This window comes from Stegostoma tigrinum, chromosome 2 (genome assembly GCF_030684315.1).
Source record: "Stegostoma tigrinum isolate sSteTig4 chromosome 2, sSteTig4.hap1, whole genome shotgun sequence".
Lineage (NCBI taxonomy): Eukaryota > Metazoa > Chordata > Chondrichthyes > Orectolobiformes > Stegostomatidae > Stegostoma > Stegostoma tigrinum.
The window spans coordinates 115,450,480-115,471,885 of NC_081355.1; the positions used below are offsets into that span (position 1 = coordinate 115,450,480).

The window sequence follows — 21,406 nt, forward strand, 5'->3', positions numbered from 1 at the left end:
GAAGGGGGTTCTGAAATAAATAGGGAGACGGGGGAGGCGGATCAAAGATGGATAGAGGAGAAGATAGGTGGAGAGGAGACAGACAAGTTAAAGAGGCAGGGATGGAGCCAGTAAAGGTGAGTATAGGTGGGGAGGTAGGGTGGAGATAGGTCAGCCCGGGGAGGACGGATAGATCAAGGGGGTGGGATGGGGTTAGTGGCTAGGAAATGGGGGTGCAGCTTGAGGTGGGAGGAGGGGATAGGTGAGAAGAAGAACAGGTTAGGGAGGTGGAGACAAGCTGGGCTGGTTTTGGGATGTGATAGAGGGAGGGGAGATTTTGAAGCTTGTGAAATCCACATTGATACCATTTGGCTGCAGGGTTCACAAGCAGAATATGAGTTGCTGTTCCTGCAACCTTCGGGTTACCCACCACACACTCTATCCCTGATTCACCTGGCACCCTACATCCCTGACCAACCTGGCACCCTACATCCCTGACCAACCTGGCACTCTTCTTCTCGGTTCAGCTGGCACCCTGTTTCCCTGACTCCCATCACCCTACTTCCCTGGCACCCTGCCTACCCGACCCACCGGGCACCATAACATCTCTCCCTCTTTTCTTACAGACTTCATTGCTCTCAGCACCTGTAAAAGTGACAATTGAACTATGAAATACAATAATTAGAAAATGGGGTATGTTTTCAACATTGATCCAATCCACTGCTAACTGTGTGGATTCCTTTTCTGCATTACACTACTTCAGCAGGGAAGACTCCTGTCCAGGACATTTGCAGGGAGATTGCGGTTTCAGATACGAGCACATTTTCTGTCTGATCATGATCTACAATAGAATTCCTGACCATGAGCAGAAGATCTGAATCACTACAACACTCGCTCCCATGTCTGACTTGAAAATCACAAGTTGCTCATTGATATCCATCTCAGTTTGCCTGGGCATATTTCTTTCCAGTTTCCCTTTCTGTGTGGGTGGCTCTTTGGTCTTTTACATCTCTGTGGCTGTGCATTGCTTCTGCACATTTTGTGAAACAGACCATTCTTTTACACACAAACGCTTTTAATTTTACTAGCTCCACAGCACTGACTAGGGTTTACAGTGTTGCTCGTCTGTGAGCCTGCATAATTGTACCATTTAAAGTTTCTTTTTTGCACTTTTAATTTTAACTGTCTGTTCTCTCAACAGCTGAATGCTGACTCTGAACTGTACCCACAGACCACCTACTCATAATGCTTCTGTACCTCTGCTGGGAGCTGCATTTTTTTTGTTCTGGAGCATCTTTCAATCAGTCTGAAATGCTTTCTGTCATGTGAAGTATCCTTCAGTGTTGAATGTTGCTATAAAATTTTTTGAGATTCCCTGTCCTCAATAATCAGCCATATGTCTTTTCCTTGAAGTTTTCTGGTTTATCAGTATTATTTGTTCATATGCTGTGGGTGGTAGTGGCTAACTGTCATTCCTTGTTAATACTAATTGTCTTGGAGAAGGTGGTGGGTGAGCTGCCTTCTTAAGTCACTGCAGACCTTTGAATGTTAGGACACCCCAAGTGATGTTAGCATGGAAGTTCAAGGATTTTTGTCTTAATGTCAGTTAAATTTCCAAATCAGAATGGTGTGTGGGAGGGGAAATACCACATACTGCTGCTGCTGAGCACTTGTGACAAAGAGAGTAAATGTTTAAAGGATCAAACACCAATGTCTTGTCTTGGATTCTGTTGGAGTGTTGCAGTGATGTTGAAGTTACATTCTTCCATGCAAGTGGAGAGTATTCCATGTCACATTTGACTTGTCCATTTAGATAGTAAATAGACTGGGAAAGTGAATTACTTGGCACAGATTTTTTACACCTCCAACCTGTTCTCGTAACCACTGCATTTGTGTGGCTTATTGCACTAAATCAGGTAATCACACTTTCAGACCTATGTGCAAGAAGGTAAACAGACATTTGACTGACAAGGATTCAAGGGTAACAGTGCTTGGTATGAAAATGAAGTTAAAGTCACATGACCATAAATGGCAAAGTAGGCTTGAGGGGTCAAATGGACTATCTCTGTTCCAGTTTCTGATGATGTCATTTACTTACTTCACTATTTGTTTACTTTATTAGGTATTTTTCAAACATCTTGCTTTCACAGAGTTGTCATTAGATTTAGATGAAGAGATATGAAGTTTGAAACAGCAAGACATAGAATTGACATTTAAATATCAAGATGTATGTTTGTGCACTACATACAGTATGAGTTACGGATGGTTATGTGTTTCCAAAATTATCGGCAAAGATATTGATGAGAAAATAATCATCCACCAGCACCCCATTCTTAACCACTTCTCCCTCCCACACACTCTGCCCCCTCCCACACAGACATATACTGAAGTACTCAATCTCAATACAGAAATAAATCCAAGTGTCTCCATGACAACCGGAACACTGAGCAGTGACTGCTAATCTCTCAACTGTTATCCAAATCTCACTAATAGGAACGAAGGCAAAAGAGGACATTAAAGCTCTTTGATCGGAAGAAGAAATCCATACATTGAGTTGAAAGGTAAAAATATCTTATAATGTATAAACAATTGGCTGATGGATTAACAATGTTAACAGTGGCGTATTTAGGTCAAAGCTTCAGGGGGCACCAGATCATTGCCTCACCAAACAGTCTGTCTTTCTCTGCCTCTTATCCTTGTGTTTTCTTAGTTTCTCTTCCTATGTTTTCATTTGATTCCCTTTCATTGTGTGTTGCTTTTTTTTGACTTGTTTTTATTTATTCGTGCATTCTTTTTCTAACCCGTGTTTATTGAGCTTCTCTACCTCTTGCTTGTTTTCCTAACACTTTTGCAGTGTACAAACACCCTATACTCAGTGTACTACGTATGAAATAGGTGTAAACGCAATCAACAACAAACTCATGAATGCTACTTCTTTGATTCTTTAAAAAAGAAACAACAGTGTTAGAAGTTGCTTCCTGACTTCCCTCACAGCCAATGGTGCATGAATGTGCTGAGACATCCACAACTGGAAAGCAAAAGAACAAAAAAGATAATGCAACAATAAAAAAAGGAACAGATGAGCCAGAAAGTCAGCAAAATTGTGCAGATTAGAAAGACCTCTTTGCATTGTCTCCCTCAGACACATGGCCTAAGGTTCTAATATCAAGAAATAAATCTGAACATTTTATCAACTGTGTAGAGTAGTTTGCCCTAAATAGAAAAGTAAATACAGCAGTAACAAAAAGAACTTTCCAAATGCATCATTTGAGATTTGTTGACAATCAGATATGACCTAAGTTACACACAGAGATTGGAATCTGATTAGTTCCAATTTGAATACTTAGACCATAATGCAAACTAATATGTAATGTTAATAAATGCATGAGAAAGTTATAGACCAGCAAACAAAACAAAAATTAAATCAATAATTTGACATAATATGATTCAACAGAAACCTGCTTAATTTAAGAAAAATCCAACTTCGCTACTATTTCATTAATATTTGCTAAATGTAATCTTTATGCTGGAACATGAGATACCAGACTTCAGCAGTTAAAAATCTCTCATAAGGACAGAACATCATTAAAACATTTATAGATCTAAAAGTATGTAATAAGTGAAACATGTTCTATTGAGGAATATGAACTTGTAAAACATGGTTTGATGGAAAGGCTGAACAGCAGTTTGGTCATCAAAGTTATTACACTTAATTTTAGCTGTTGCTTAGCTGGCTTAAAGCGAAAACCCTTTCTTTCTCTAGATTTGAGAACTGCATGAGAAGAAGGATAAATTACGAAGAGAAGTAAGAAGAGAGAAAGGAAAAGTATGCTGCTTTGGAATTTACGTTTTGGTGTTTGGATGATCTATGTCAGTACAGCGAGCATTTACATCATCAAAGGACAGACCAAGGAGTACAATCAGGCTGATGGTCGTGCAAATGAACATCTGAGTGAATTGCTGCATCATTTGTCTCTAAATGACCAAGTTGCATTTTCCAATAATCAGATAAGCTTTCTGATTCAAATGCTTTGGGATCGAGTAAAGTGCTCAGAAAGGATAGCGAGTACAAAAGAGCAATGCGACAAGGTACGTTCTCATCTTAAGCTTTAATGACTTTCTGAAGAAGAATTGGGCCTAGCAAATTATTTTGTGATTTCACAGAACCAGCTGAAAGGTGTGTCAGCTGAACTTGAATGGCAGCCCTTCTCCTGCTAAGCTCATGTACTGATGTTTATTGACTTCATTGACATAATGTGGGTCTGTTGTTGAGCCCTGCAGTACATCCATAACAAAATTGTTCTTTTAGTAGGTGAGTCCTGTCTGTGGTCTTGCTAACTGCTGCTCCAAGGTGGGAGCATGAAGTTTTAAAAGGGAAAGGTAGGGAGGGACTTACCCATTGGGATAGTACGGAGTTTGGGAGTGCTCCTGCTCCACTTCACCACACAGGAATACTTCTTATACAACAAAAGATACTCACTAATTTTTGCTGTGTATATTTGTGCCACCGATGGTGCCAAAGAATCCATGGGAGAGCAATCCCTAGCTCCCAATTTCCCACTGAGACATAAGACATACACTACCTGCCCTGGATCCAAACCAAAAATCATCCAAACCTTTCCCTTCAGCGCAATATTGAGGAAGATTGTCATTGTTTGGGTCAAAATTCTTTTTTTAAAAAGAGATTTAAAGAACCTGGAGTATCTTTTTGAAGAAAACCAGATTGTTCTCCTGATGCTCTGACCAACAGAGCACAAGCAAAACAATTTAAATAGTTATTCAGTATTGGTTGGTTAATTATTAATTGCTGTGTGCACAAATCACAATGACTATACTTCACTGGCTGTAAAACACATTTGGGATCCCCCAGGATGCAAAAGTGTCATATGCCCAAAATATATATTTTTAAATGAATGGTGAGAGAGCAAAGTTTCTTTTAATATGAGTTTCATTTCAAAAACTTACATCTGTAGTTTGAATCTATTCAAATCATTTTAAAGCAACATTAAGCATATTCTATACATACATCTAGCAATGAGGTTGCTGCATCGATTCATGTTTGTAGTTTCTAAGCTCATATAGTCAGCAGCTACAGTTTCTTCTTCAGTTCCTTATGAGTGAAACAGCCTTGACACCTCTTTGCTTATCATAACTACTGTGCAGAATGCTTTCATAGAAATGAGCTGAACAAAATAAATTTGCTCCTTAAGGATTGTTGAGGGCATTTTAAAAGCCAAACTACATGGACTATTCCAGAAATGTGTTGGCCAAAAACCAATTTCAGTGATATACTCACACTCGTGAACCAGTGATGCTAGAGCAAGGTGTCAGTATTTCCCCACAAAACTAACAGAAGTGAACATTGTAGCAGAGATTCCAAGCAGGCAATGAGTACAGTAGCAGCCAGCAGCAAGCATGTGAATGAACACAGCCAGTGAAACCTATGTGGGAGGGTCTTATTGCACAAAATCTCTATCTCATTTGAACTCATTTCGGTGTCATCAAAACTTATCACGCATATTTACAGCAATAGAAGTGCTTAGTGATTTACCTGTTTTGATGTGCCTTACAACTGCCTCAGGTCAGTTTGCTGTTATTTGGAATGAAGTAAACTTCTTTTCAGCACAGATAAAGACAGTCATAACTTTATTGACTGAATGACTGGAGATTATATTGAGAGCACATTATGTTCCCAAAGATGTGGTTTCCATTGTATGTGAGACTGTACCATTGCACTATTACTATGAGTTCACTATTTATAGTGTTTGAGAACAAGATTCAGTACACCATGGTCCTGTAGATGAGACTCCAGTATAGGTGCGTTACGATTTAACAGAGGTTCCAGTGTGTATCCATCCAGCACACATGATGTTCAAGTATAAGTAGTGTTTCTGTATCTGGGATGCCAATACACCCAGAGTTTCAGTTCCATGTGAGGTTCTAGGATGCGATCTTTTGGTTCAGGTGTTAATCTAGTGTTTGTGATGTTTTGCTGCCTATGGTGTTCTGTTGTTTATGCTTTTCCAGAGTCTGAATTTCCAATATTCTCTGTCAAAGGCATATTTTTATTTCTTACTTGCATTCCAGCCAGCATACAGTTCTTTATCTGCTCACTTAATGTGAATCTTATTTCTGTCTTTGAAGCTAAATGTTCTGTGGCTCAGAATGTGTAAAAAGTTGGTTGCTGGGTAAGGTCTTCTGAGCAGAAGTTGTGCTGGGGGTAATATTCCCTTCTCCATTAGCGTTGCACAAAAAAAAGACACTGCAATGCAAAGACATTGCTTCATTGCTTGACAATTATCATTGATTTGATAGTACATACCATAATTTCTGGCTGAACCATTTTATAGTTGAGCGATGATGTGATGTGGGTCACTCTGCACTAAGTTTGTGAGTCTTGAAAATAATTTGCCAATGTGTTGTTGTCTGTCATTAGACACTAATCAATCTGGGGCAGCAAATAAACTGAAAATAACATTCATTGTGTAGGTGACAGGCGAGCTTATTGTGTTGCTATATTGTCAAATGAAGAGAAATTCAGAGAAGTAATCTGCCACAAGAATGATAATTTTCCCTACCTACTGTGAATAGGTCTCTTGCCATCCAAGGTGTGGATGGAGCATTGAGTGAATATAGATGTTTCCTGATATGTTTGGCATAAATCAGATGTATCCATGAGTCATTGAATATTTTAACTCATGTACTAATTGTCTTTTTCATTCATAATCATTTTATCTAGCATAGGGGCGGCATAGTGGCTCAGTGGTTAGCCATGCTATCTCACAGCACTAGGGGCCTGGGTTCAATTCCCCATTGGGTGACTGTCTGTGTGGAGCTTGTACATTCTCCCCGTGTCTGCACGGGTTTCCTCTGGGTGCTCCAGTTTCCTCCCATAGTCCAAAGGTGTGCAGGCTATGTGGATTTGCCATCAGGGAAGTGTAGATTAGGTAGTAGGAACTGCAGATGTTGGAGAATCTGAGATAACAAGGTGTAGAGCTGGATGAACACAGCAGGTCAAGCAGCATCATAGGAGCAGGAAAGCTGACGTTTTGGGCTTAGACCAGAAGGGTCTAGGCCTGCAACATCCGCTTTCCTGCTCCTATGATGCTGCTTGGCCTGCTGTATTCATCCAGCTGTACATCTTGTTACCTCTGTAGATTAGGTCAGTTTGGGGAATGCGTCTGGGTGGGATTCTCTGACGGTAGGTGTGGACTTGTTGGGCCGAAGGGCCTGTTTCCACACTGTAGGGATTTTATAATATGCACTTGATATCTCGGCAAAATAGCCTTGGTATTAGGACTTGTTTGTCTTTGAAGATGGCTTCCCATGATATACCATGTTGGTCTCCATATGGCAAAAATGAACAGATATTCTAAGTGCACATTCAATAGTGTTTGGCCATCCCTGAGTGATGACATTTTGCAGTTCTTGTAGTTGTTTATCTTTGACATTTGTCAATTTCAGCAGTTCACATTGGCTTTGATCAAAATTTAACATATCAACAGTAAGGACATTTCAAACTTCATAATTTAGACCATTAACATACGGATCCAGTGGAAAATTTTGGTCACATTAAAGGTTGAGTAATATGTTCAGCGTGTAAGACATAATCATCCTATTACCTGGCTAGCACTTTACTTCAAAGACATATCCTTTCATCTTGACAAGTTGATGCTGAAAATTCAGCTGTGCAGCTGTTGACTGTTTGCAGCAGGTAATTCTCTTGCCAAATAAGTACATGTAAAGCAGTATCAATGTAGTGTGGAGGATGTAAACCTGAAACACCAACTCTCTTGCTCTTCTGATACTGCCTGACCTGCTGTGTTTCCCCAGCACCACACTGTATAGACTCTGACACCACCATCTGCAGTTCTTGCTAGCTCCATGTAAAGCAGTATGTTGCTTCATGTTAGAGCTAATACCTTGTGCTCTATATTGGGATAGTTTGCTTGCTCAGATGACAGGATTTTTGAATCAATGGCAATAAACATTTTGCCTTGTCAATGATACATGACTAGGAGTTTCTGCCATGCACAAACAAAGAAAATCCTGACATTACTGGGATTATAGTATTGAACAGGCAATTTTTTTGCTGGCAGAACCTGACTGAAAGGATTGGAGAAATATTGACGGCTGCCTTGCCATACATAGATATCCTTCTTGAATAAATATCTCTCGGCAACGAAGTTGGGAATGAATGGTGAGAAAATATTAAAGAAACCTGATTAACCATGCAGATCCTCTTTACTACTTTGCTACACTTGCCCCCACACCTCCTCCCTCACCCCCATCCCAGGCCCCAAGATCGTCTGACACTTCCACCATCTACAATCCGACCCCACCACCCAAGCCATTTTTCCATCCCCACCCTTGTCTGCCATCCGGAGAGACCACTCTGTCTGCAACTCCATTGTCCGCTCCACACTCCCCTCCAACCCCACCACACCCGGCACCTTCCCCTGCAACTGCAGGAAGTGCTACACTTGCCCCCACACCTCCTCCCTCACCCCCATCCCAGGCCCCAAGATGACCTTCCATATTAAGCAGATGTTCACCTGCACATCTGCCAATGTGGTATACTGTTTCCATTGTACCTGGTGTGGCTTCCTCTACATTGGGGAAACCAAGCGGAGGCTTGGGGACTGCTTTGCAGAACACCTCTGCTCGGTTCGCAATAAACAACTGCACCTCCCAGTCGCGAACCATTTTAACTCCCCCTCCCATTCCTTAGATGACATGTCCATCATGGGCCTCGTGCAGTGCCACAATGATGCCACCCGAAGGTTGCAAGAACAGCAACTCATATTCCGCTTGGAAATCCTGCAGCCCAATGGTATCAATGTGGACTTCACCAACTTCAAAATCTCCCCTTCCCCCACTGCATCCCAAAACCAGCCCAGTTCTTCCCCTCCCCCCACTGCATCACAAAACCAGCCCAGCCTGTCTCTGCTTCCCTAACCTGTTCTTCCTCTCACCCATCCCTTCCTCCCACCCCAAGCCACACCTCCATTTCCTACCTACTAACCTTATCCCGCCTCCTTGACCCGTCCGTCTTCCCCGGACTGACCTAATCCCCTCCCTACCTCCCCACCTATACTCTCCTCTCCACCTATCTTCTTTTCTCTCCATCTTCGGTCCGCCTCCCCTTCTCTCCCTATTTATTCCAGAACCCACACCCCATCCCCCTCTCTGATGAAGGGTCTAGGCCCGAAACGTCAGCTTTTGTGCTCCTGAGATGCTGCTTGGCCTGCTGTGTTCATCCAGCTCCACACTTTGTTATCTTGGATTCTCCAGCATCTGCAGTTCCCATTATCTCTGATCCTCTTTACCTTGCTGGGTCAGCAATCGCTTAACAACCTTGCTCTCCCTGGATCAGATGGACTCCAGGAGTGGATTAAATGAAACCGCTGGCGTTTATCTGCCCAATATTGACTTGGCACTTTCTACTGTTAAATACCAGTCTTTGCCATCATGCTATTTATCAATAGATTAAAGGTAAGGTTGTGTTCAATCTTTGTCTTACCAAGGACTGAAATAGCATCAGCTGTGCAAATGCAACTAGGCATATTCCCAGCGGTCTTACTCATGTGTTGCTAAACTATGCCATGGCTAATTGATCACTCATCTGGTAATTATCGAAGACAGAACTGTCCAAATAGCATCTGAAATTTCGAGTGTGCTAGGATTCTTCTGCTAAAAGGACAGAATAGTACAAACGCTTCTTGTCTAGCTTGGGAAAGAATCTCATTTTGGAAAATTTGGAATTTAGTTCTTCCACAACTGGTACTTTCTGTGGACACATCTCAAGTGAAAAGTTGATGTGGATCTAGACATACGTTTACTGTGGATCTTTCTTTAAAAAGATTATGGTGGAGTTACACCAATCCAAATTATTCTATTTCCTTCATCTCATTCAGTTTTGCTTGAATCTTCTCCTGGTTGTGTACACTAGATTTCATTCGACAAACAGTAAATGGAGTTGCAACATTCTTACATTAATATGTCCAAACATGTCAAATTAATTTGCGCCCAGAAATCATTGACTGATTTAATTGTGTCATGTCATCTGCCAGTGATAGTATTGGCACATCAGTGTGACTCTGCCAATGAATGGAATCAATGTTTTGTTATACATTGTAGACAAACAGGAGGCTGGAGGGTCACAGCAAGTCAGGCAACAACTGGAGGGAATTGTCAATGTTTTGGTGTTACCCTTCTTCAGGGCTGGATGGAAGGGTAGGGGAGCTGCAGATAAAGAGATGCGGGGAGGGCTAGTAGAGGAATGGTGAGGATCGGTGGGCACTGGTAGCTGTTAGACCTGGTTGCTCCATGGGAGGGATGAATCCATTTGGCTGGTAGTCAAAAGGTGGAATGGAAGTGCGGAGATGGGGCTGGAAAAGGAAGCTGGGGGATGGATGGAAAGGTCATTTGAAATTGTTGAGTCCTTGGGCTGTAGGGTGCCTAGGCTGGAGATAAAGTGCTGTTATTCAAATTTGCATTCTGAATCACTGCGACACTGGAGGTGGCCGAGGACAGACATGTTGGAGGGGGAGTGGGGCGGGGAGTTGAAATTGGTGGTGACCAGGAGGTTAGGTAGGCTGTTACAGTCCAGGTGGAGGTGCGCATTGAAACGGTTACCTTGTCTATGTTTGGCCTCACTGGTGTAGAGGAGGCCACATTGGAAGCACTCAGTGCAGTAGACTAGGTTACTGGAGATGCAGGTGAAGCTCTGTCTCACTTCAAGGGCTGTTTAGGGCCCTGACTGGAGGTGAGGGAGCTGGTATGTGGGCAGGTATTGCATCCTTTATAGTTACAGGGGAAGGTTGGAGTTGTTGGTGGGGAAGGTAGTGCAAACTAAGGAGTGGCAAAGGGAATGGTCCTTGCAGACACTATCTCATAAGCTGCACCGTTTGATCAGAATATGTCTTTAAGGATGTGAAGTGGTAATATTTTGGCTTGCGTCCATTTTAGAATTTAATGTATGTTGTTCTGTCTTTACAGCTATCTAGAATCATAAAGTCATAGAGTTGCACAGCCAGGAAACCTATGCCCTCTAGTTTTGGATTCCCCTAACTTGGAAAAAGACCTTCGTTATTCACCCTATCCATGCCCCTCATGATTTTATAGCCCTCTACAAGGTCACCGCCCCCCCCAGCTTCCTTTGACCCAATGAAAATAGCCCCAGTCTATTCAGCCACTCCGTATAATTTAAACTCTTTAAAATCCTTGTAAATCTTTTCTGAACCCTTTCAAGTTTCACAATATCTTTCCTGTAGCAGGGGCGCCAGAATTGAATGCAGGACTTAAGATATTAATGGCTGTAAGAGATTCTGATTGTCATTTGCCATCAAATGGTGTGTGAGACTAACAATATGGAAAGCTTGGTCATTTTCTGAAATTTGCCTTTTCTGTTTGTTGAGCCTGAACTTCATTAATGCATTTGTGTTTGTGTGCCTTCTCAACACTATCCTTGCTACTAGTTTTATGGTAATGTAACATATTGTTGATCACTTGCGGTTTGTTTAGGGTCTGGCCCGCCTGTTGAGATTTCCTGTGTGTATACACCCCGCATCCCTTGGTTCGATATACTTTACAGGTTTCAAGAAAAGCCTGCCAGCTTTTGGGTCTGTGTGACAAACTGCATCTGTTACAAGATAACAAAGTGTGGAGCTGGATGAACACAGCAGGCCAAGCAGCATCTCAGGAGCACAAAAGCTGACGTTTTGGGCCTAGACCCTTCATCAGATAGGGGGATGGGGAGAGGGTCTAGGCCCGAAACGTCAGCTTTTGTGCTCCTGAGATGCTGCTTGGCCTGCTGTGTTCATCCAGCGCCACACTTTGTTATCTTGGATTCTCCAGCATCTGCAGTTCCCATTATCACTGCATCTATTGCATGCTTTGTTACGTTGATGTGGTTTGCTGGCTTTAACATGAGTATTTGCTGCACCTAAAGTAGGATTTTGTTGACGGTCTGCCACCTTGGCTTCATCCATTCTCAAAGAATGCGTTAATGATGTGGCCCTTTGGGATTATCTGTCAGCCAAGACATTCTGATGATACATTGATCATGAGTGTTACACTGATACACTGATCTGGGTGTTCAGGTCCATTGTACCCTGAAGATGGCAACACAGGTCGCTAGAGTGGTCAAGAAGTCATACAGCATGCTTTCATTCATTGGATGGGATTTTTGAGTACAAGAGTTGGCAGGACATGTTACAGTTGTATAGGACTTTGGTTTGACCACATTTGGAATACTACGTAAGTTCTGGTCACCATATTACCAAAAGGATGTGGATGCTTTGGAGACGATGCAGAGGAACTTCACCAGGATGTTGCCTGGTATGGAGGGTGCTAGTTAAAGGAGAGGTTGAATAGATTCGGATTATTTATATTAGAAAGACGGAGGTTGAGGGGCAACCTGATTGAGGAATACAATATCATGAGGGGTATAGACAAGGTGGATAGCAAGAAGCTTTTTCACAGAGTGGGGGACTCAATTACTAGGGATCATGAGATCAAAGTGAGAGGAGGATAGTTTATGGGAGATATGCGTGGAAAGTTCTTTATGCAGAGAGTGGCGATTGCCTGGAACGCATTGCCAGCGGAGGTGGTAGAGGCGGGCACAATAGCATTATTTAAGATGTATTTAGACAGATACATGAATGGGTAGAGAGCAGAGGATTATAGATCCTTGGAAAATAGGCGACAGGTCTAGATAGAGGATCTGGATCGGTGCAGGCTTGGAGGGCCGAAGGGACTGTTCTTTGTTTTTTGTTCTTTTATATCATCAAGAATCTGTTAATTTACAAACGAGATTGCAACTTTTATTTTCATTCACAGGATGTGGGTGTGACTGGCTGAGTTACCATTTATTGCCCATTCCTAGGTGTCCTTGAGAAGGTGATAGTCAGCTGCTTCCTCAAATTGCTTGGGTCATTTAGTGTAGATACACCCACAGTGCCATGAGGAAAAGAGAGTTCCAGCAGCTCTCTGAAGACCTAAACATTTGCATCATATGAACCTCCATCAGCTCGTGGTAGCAGCACAAAAGAATGGTTTTACTTTCAACAGTAAAAAAATGTCAAATCAATACGAACCAAAACAAGCTATTTTGGTTCACTTGTCTCGATTGACATTTGACCTGACATTACCAAAGTAGAAGAAGTATACGATATGCCTACACTGCAAGAGCAAAATGAAATGCAAAGATATCTCAGTTTCTTTCATATTTTATCCCGATATCTTTCAAATTTTGTAACCAAGGTATGTACTTCACAAAATCATCCCTGTAGTAATGCATAATAAGTATGGCAGGATGATCTCCAGCTTTTCAATCTCTAAAACATATTTTATTATCCATTAAATGGTTACTTCAATGTTATGGTCTGCATTAGAAGCATGTGTATCTCTGAAAGGCCTGCGAGCATGTCAGCTACAGGACAACATACCTTTTGCACTTGTTCCGTCATCCTTACAAAGACTCAAGCCTTAGACTTCAACATTCAAAGAGAGACTCTGGTGCTAGTTTTCATGATACAACAGTTTCATACGTGTCTATTCAGCAAGCACTTCATTAGCAAAAGCAACCACAAACCATTGGAAATGATCTGTCAAAAGCCTCTCACAAGTACACCACAACTACATGTGCAGATCTGTAGGGCTCCGGTGTGCACTCAGTAATTTTCTGATTTTAGGTAGTTCGCATCAGCCAGATCCCTCATTCTAGACATTGGTTATTTAAGGAATGTGAAATGAAAAAGGCAGTAGACAGGTGTTCCAGGGCAAAAGAATCTCCACATTTATTCACAAAATTAAAAGGTAAATATAATACAAGAAATGTGGGTGAATGCAATAAAACATTTCCTCAATCTATAATCACAATATTAAAATTCTAGACTAGATTCTTATTTACTTTGTGTCCAGTGCAATTTACCTAAAATTGGTCAGTCAACTTAAAAGATCAGGAATATCAAGCACAAACTGCATTTGATTTGATTTGATTTATTGTAGTTACATGTGCCTAAGTAGAGTGAAAAGCCATGCTTTATGAGCAGTACAGGCAGATCATTGCAAACAAGGACATAGAGTCAAAGGGTGCTTAGACAGAGCGAGGCATACAGATTACACTGCACAAGAGGTGCGCAAGGCTCGATCAATGTTAGTAAGATCAACATTATTTGAAGTTAGAGTCCATTCATCAGTCTAATAACAGCAGGGAAGAAGCTGTTCTTGAACTTGTTGCTGTGTGTGTTCAAGCTTCTGTATCTTCTGCCTAATGTGGAGGTGCTGGACTGGGGTGGACAAGTCAGAAGTCACACAACACAAGGTTATAGCCCAACAGGTTTATCTGGAATCACATTAGCTTTTAGAGTACAGCCCCTTTGTCAGATGCAGTGAGAGAACAGGGCACACAGATGCAGCTTATTGGCACAAGCACAGAGAGATCAAAAGATCATACACTAGTGTGAGTAGAGGGTCAGATAATACACCTCTGAAGGTGATCAAGAGTGTTAGATGGTGTGCAAAGTGTTTATAAATTCAACGCACCCCCGTCATCCCCAACGACACAACAGCCTCAGCACTCAATACCAATTGTCAGATGTCATCCTACAACTCACCCTTTTCATCCTCGACCACAGTGTCTTCACCTTTGGCAACCAGTTCTTTGTCCAGACACACAGAACAACTGTGGGGACCAAATCTGTACCCCAATACACCAATATACCAATATTTTCAAGCACAAGTTCAAGACGTCTTTGTTGCGCAGAACCTCCAAGCCTATGTATCTACCAGTTATATTGATGACATTTTCTTCCTTTGGACTCATGGTGAGGAATCACTGAAACAAGTATATAGCAATATCAATGACTTTCATGCCACCATCAGATTTACCAAGGACTACTCTTTAGAATCATTCTCATGTATCTACATCAAGGACGGGCACCTCAATACCTCACTCTACCACAAGCCCACAGATAACCCCATGATGCTGCATTTCTCTAGCTGCCACTCTAAACATATTAAAGAACTATTCTCTATGGAAAGCCCTGTGCATACACAGGATCTGTTTCGATGAGGAGGAATACAATGGATACCTGAGGTTTTGAAAGACATCCTCATAAGAATGGGATACAATGCTCAACTCATCAATGGCCAGTTCTATCATATCACAGCAAAGAACTGCAATGACCTCCTCAGAAGACAGACACAGAATAAGACTGATAGGCTACCATTCATTGTCCAGTATTTCCCCGAGGCAGACAAACTACGCCACGTTCTTCGCAGCCTTCGGCGTGTCATTGATGATGATGAACATCTACCCAAGATCTTCCTCACACTGCACTTCTCGCCTTCAAACAACTGCTAAACCTTAAACAGACCATTGTTCACAGCAAACTACCCAGCCTTCAGGACAACATCAATCATTACACCACACAACCCTGTCATGGCAACCCCTGCAAGACATGTCGGATCATCAACATGGACACTACCATCACACAAGAGAACACCACACACCATGTCCACAGCAGTTACTAATGGTACTCAGGTAAAGTTGTCTATCCCATACGCTATGGCCAAGGATGCCCCGAGACATGGTATATTGGTAAGCAGATGCTACAACAACTGATGAATGGACACTGCACAACAATTACCAGACAACGATATTCCCTCTCAGTGGGGAATACTTCAGCAGTCAAGGACATTCAGCCTTTGATCTTCAGGTAAGCGTCCTCCGAGGCAGACCCCGAGACACACAACATTGTAGAATCGGCCAGCAGAGACTGATAGCCAAGCTCCACACCCATGAAGGTGGCCTCACCTGTGATCTTGCATTCATGTCACACTACAGGTGATCCTACCACACTGTTCTGTATCTGTAAAATCTTCCTTAGTGTTCTGTTTTGACAGCATCACCTGGATAAATTGTTATGATTTCTCTATTTTAATTAGTTTGCACTGTTTTAAATTACTTAATATACTTTCTCCCTCCCTCTCTCTCACATACACACACAAGCACATACACTCTCTCTCACACAAACACATTCACACTCCTACACAGAACCTCTCTCACATACACACTCACTCACACACATATACTTTGTCTCGAGCACACACACATACATACTCACAAGCACTTACATACTCTCTATACTCTCTTTCCTCTCTCTCACAAACACATACACACGCTCACACACACACTCACATACACAAACACACTCACCATTTACATTCTCCCACCCACCCACACACAGATTTTCTCTCTGTCTCTCTCTCCCTCACACACACACACACACACACACAAACACACCCTATGGGGCAAATGAATTCATCAAAGACATTTGTTTATTTGCAAATACATTCAATTTTGTTTAAAAAAACACACACAATTTGTATGCACGGTCAGTCCGTGTGGCATATTATAAATTTCAGCTTTCTAATAAAACCAGCCTGATTCCAGGTTAAAACTCTGAGACAGATTCTGAACAAAGCCTCACACCTACAAATCAGTGTCTGACCTGAGATGTCACATTTTCTTTTCATTGACATTGATTTTATAAACATTTTACATGCCGTCTAACATACTTGGTGACCTGCAGAGACTTATTACCTGACATTCCACTCAACACCAGTTGTACGATCTTTTGATCTCTCTGCCCTTGATCTCTCTGTCTATAACCTCTGTGTCTGTGTGCCCCGCTCTCTCACTACACCTGATGAAGTGGTTGTTCTCTGAAAGCTTGTGTGACTCCAAATAAACCTGTTGGACTATAACCTAGCATTGTGTAACTTCCGACCTTCTTCTGCCTAATGGAACAGGTTGCAAGATAGCATTACCGAATTTCCACAATGTTTTGCTCTGTTTTGTTTTAGAAAGAGCACTCTGAAAGTTGGCACAGCCAGAGGAATAAAACAACTGTGCCTAACCATGGAAACTAAGCAAAGTATTATGTTGAAAGAAAAGCATATATGGAGTTCCAAGTCAGCAATAGCCCTGGAGACTGGAATAAATACAAATCCAGCAAAAGAAGGAGGACTAAAAAGATAATAAAAGGAGAGAAAATAATCTACAAGGGTGAATAGTGAGGCATATAAAAACTGACACTAACAGCTACTTTAAAAAAGTAAAAAAGAGGACAGGGATCAAAATAAACATCAGGACCTTAGAAAAGGAACCAGGGGAGATGGTTTCATGGAACAAGAAAATGGCAGGTGAGTTAAACAGATATTTTTCATTAGTCTTTATGGTGAAACATACTTCAAACATGCCAATGCTATCAGAGAAAGCAGGGGAGGAGTTAAGTACCATCCACATCACTAAAGAAGCAGGATTAGATAAACTAATGGGGCTAAACATTGATGAGGCCACTATCCTGGATGGCTTGCACCCTAGGATCATAAGCAAGGTAGCTACAGAGATTGTGGATGCATTGCCTGTAATTTTACAAAAATCACTGGATTCTGGAGAAGTACCAGTGCATTGGAAAACTTCTAACGTGACACACCTATTCAAAATTGGAGGCAAGAAGTGGGTAACTGTAGGTCAATTAACCTAACACCTATTTTTGGAAAAGTATCTGAATCAATTATTAAGGAAGTAATAGCAGAATATTTGGAAAATTATAATCTAATCAAGCAGAGACAACATGGATCATGAAAGGGAAATTGTGTCTGACTAATTTATTAGAACTTTTGGGGAATTGTCAACTAGAGTAGATAGAGAGTGACTAATAAATGCGTTGTATTTGGACTTCCAGAGGGCACCCAACAAAGTGCTTCAAAAAGATTAAGTCATAAGAAAGAGGCCTGCTTATTGAAGATGGTATTTTGGCATGGATAGAGAATTGACTCATAGTCAGGAAACAATAAGAGGTGATAAGGAGAGAGATAATGGGAACTGCAGATGCTGGAGATTCCAAGATAATAAAATGTGAGGCTGGATGAACACAGCAGGCCAAGCAGCATCTCAGGAGCACAAAAGCTGACGTTTCGGGCCTAGACCCTTCATCAGAGAGGGGGATGGGGGGAGGGAACTGGAATAAATAGGGAGAGAGGGGGAGGCGGACCGAAGATGGAGAGCAAAGAAGATAGGTGGAGAGGGTGTAGGTGGGGAGGTAGGGAGGGGATAGGTCAGTCCAGGGAAGACGGACAGGTCAAGGAGGTGGGATGAGGTTAGTAGGTAGCTGGGGGTGCGGCTGGGGGTGGGAGGAAGGGATGGGTGAGAGGAAGAACCGGTTAGGGAGGCAGAGACAGGTTGGACTGGTTTTGGGATGCAGTGGGTGGGGGGGAAGAGCTGGGCTGGTTGTGTGGTGCAGTGGGGGGAGGGGATGAACTGGGCTGGTTTAGGGATGCAGTGGGGGAAGGGGAGATTTTGAAACTGGTGAAGTCCACATTGATACCATATGGCTGCAGGGTTCCCAGGCGGAATATGAGTTGCTGTTCCTGCAACCTTCGGGTGGCATCATTGTGGCAGTGCAGGAGGCCCATGATGGACATGTCATCAAGAGAATGGGAGGGGGAGTGGAAATGGTTTGCGACTGGGAGGTGCAGTTGTTTGTTGCGAACTGAGCGGAGGTGTTCTGCAAAGCGGTCCCCAAGCCTCCGCTTGGTTGATAAGGAGTTCTTTTTTCATTTGGTGACCTGTGACCAGTGGAGTTCCACAGGGATCAGGGACTGCACTTATTTAGAACATATATTAATGACTTCAAAGAAGGAATTTATTGTACTAAAGGCAAATTTGCAGACAACACAAAAATAGGCAGAAAGGCGTATTACGAAAGGTATATTAGTTTACAGAGAGATATTGATAGGTTTAGTAAATGGTCAAAATGTTAACAAATGGAGTATAATCTAGAAAAATGTGAAGTTGAAAGGGAGAACAAGAGTATTATTTAAATGGAGATAAAACTGCAGAAAGCTGCAACACAAAACACTTAGGAGTACTTATGCAAGAAACAGAATGATAGCGCACACCTGCAATGAGGAATCAGGAAGGTTAACGGAATGTTGGCTCTTATTTCAAAGAGTTCGGATTTTGAAAGAAGGAAAGTTTTACTGCAGCTGTATGAGCTGCTGGTGAGACCACATCTGGAGTACTGTGAGCAGTTTTCGTCCCTTATTTAAGAAAATATATCATTTCATTGGAGGTAGTTCAATGAAGGTTCATTAGGGACGATACCTGGTATGGAGACAATACCTCATGAGCAAAGGCTAATCAAGTTGGGACTCTACTCACTGGAATTTATAGGAATGAGAGGTGATCTAATTGAGACACATAGAATTATTAACGGGGTTGACAGGGTAAATGCTGAATGATATTTCCGCTCATGAGAGATTCTCAGACCACTCTTGACCGTCTCCTGTTCATATTTATTATGGCCTTATGGTCTGCCATCAAAACTGAGCACTAAACCAGTTGGCCTGCTGTGTTCATCCAGCTTCACACTTTATTATCTTGGATTCTCCAGCATCTGCAGTTCCCATTATCACTAAACAAGTTTAACTGTGATGAGCTTTGACTCATTAAATACATTTATAGTCCTTTGAGAAGGTTCTTAATTTTAAGCTGATTTATAATAGCCCCTTTCTGAAAGATTTTACAAACTAAAAATATTTAAAAATAATACCAAGGATCTGACCTTTACACCAATGAAATCTATAAATAGTTCTGCAGCTTTTTAGAGTCACTTTCAGTTATTTAAAATTGCATCATTCATAGCTTGCGAACTAGACACAGCTTAAAATGCTTTTTTTCTGATAAATTTATTTTTGGACACACAAATGAAGTTGCACTTACTACTTTTAAGTAGATCAATGAATATGCTCAAATGAAAAAAAAATGACAATATATAAAGTTGCCCGATAGCAAATGTTAATGGAAATGTTTGCATTCTGCGATGTGCAAATGAGTTTCACCAGAAACAAAAGCAAAAAATTCATTCTGAAAATTAGGGCAACCTTCAGTTTAGTTTGAACACTGCTTGGCTGACTATGCCAGTACCGGAGATATCTGGGCAGATGTATATCTGGTAAGCAGTAGTCCACTGGGACATCCTGACTGAGCTATGTGAGTCCTCTTGCTTAATTGATCATTTACCAAATTCAACTTAAATCGACAACCAGCGGAAAAGAAGCTGCCATACTTAAATCAACATTTGCCTTCTGCCCTAACTCTTCATCCAAACTCTATCACAACCTGACACCAGAATATGTCAGGTCTCTCCAGAAAAACTGCTTCAGAACAGGTCTTCACTTTGCAACTTGATCCACTGACCATATACCATGTTGTATTATTTATATATACATGTAAGGTGACATTTAATGAACTTGCATTTGCAAATGGAAACATCTAAACAACTAGGTTGGGGATTTATAACAAATAGAATCTTGTAAAATCTACCCTATATTTTATGGATTTAATTTGTTCTATTACATACAATTCAAGTGAACTATACATATTGGTTATTTGGATCAATTTTGCAGTGCTTGTAATTCAAGATACATGTATAAAAATTACATTGGACCTACATTGTTTTAAATGCAAGTATAATTGGATTTTTAATAATTGTTTTTATTTATTCTGAAAAAAGACACATTTTGTGAAAAACTTTTTACTTCCAACCATCGGGAGATTTGCCAAAGTTCAGGAAAAATGGCATTTATCCTGCAAGAGAGGAGAGTGCTGTTTGGTTATCAAGTGGATTTTGATTAGTAGAGGTGTCATGGTAAATGCACCAGTTAACGATGAATGCCTGTTAACTGCTAAGATTTGTTTAAAGTTTGAAAAGGGACAGACTGACTCTGATTAATGTCTGTGACATGAACCAGGGAATGTCTGTTATCTATTTCATGATGTTAAAGCAGATATAGCATGTATGCATGTTCTTTCTGTCTACAAAGAGCAGGGCCCTGTCTATTAATATTTGTAGCTTCGAGAATATAGAGTCTTAGAGGTTTATAGCATGGAAACAAGCCCTTTGGCTCAGCTTGTCCATGCCATCCAGTTTTCACAATTAACCTAGTCCTGTTTGCCTGCATTTGGTCCATATCACTCCATACTTATCCCATCTATGTGCCTGTTCAAATGTCTCTTAAATGACAAGATTGTACTTGCCTCTACCACCTCTGGCAGCCAATACCAGATACTCATGAGCCTCTGTGTGAAAAAAATAGCCCTTCTGAACCCTTTTGTATTTCTCCCTTCTCACATTAAACACAAGCCCTCCAGTTTTAGACTCCCACTCCATAGGGAAAACATGTTGACTATTTACTTTATCTATGCCCGTTATGATTTTATAGATCTATCAGTGACTCTCAGTCTCCTATGCTTCAAGAAAATACACCTCAGACTATCCAGCCTCTCCTTTTGACTGAAACCTTCCAGTCCAGGTAGCATCCTAGTAAATCTTTTCTGCACTCTTTCTAG

At 41.5% G+C, this 21,406-nt stretch overlaps 1 protein-coding gene across 2 annotated transcripts in view; it reads left to right on the forward strand.

Annotated features, from left to right (window-relative positions):
* Positions 1-2,412: 2,412 nt before the first annotated feature.
* LOC125464994 (zinc transporter ZIP12-like) overlaps positions 2,413-21,406 on the forward strand; it is a 78,164-nt gene continuing 59,170 nt past the window's right edge. For both annotated transcript variants that reach the window (XM_048558016.2, XM_048558022.2), the window contains exons 1-2: positions 2,413-2,540; positions 3,743-4,068. In XM_048558016.2, coding sequence (XP_048413973.1) covers positions 3,808-4,068 — 261 coding nt within the window. In that variant the 5' untranslated portion in view covers positions 2,413-2,540; positions 3,743-3,807. The remainder of the gene's footprint in view (positions 2,541-3,742; positions 4,069-21,406) is intronic.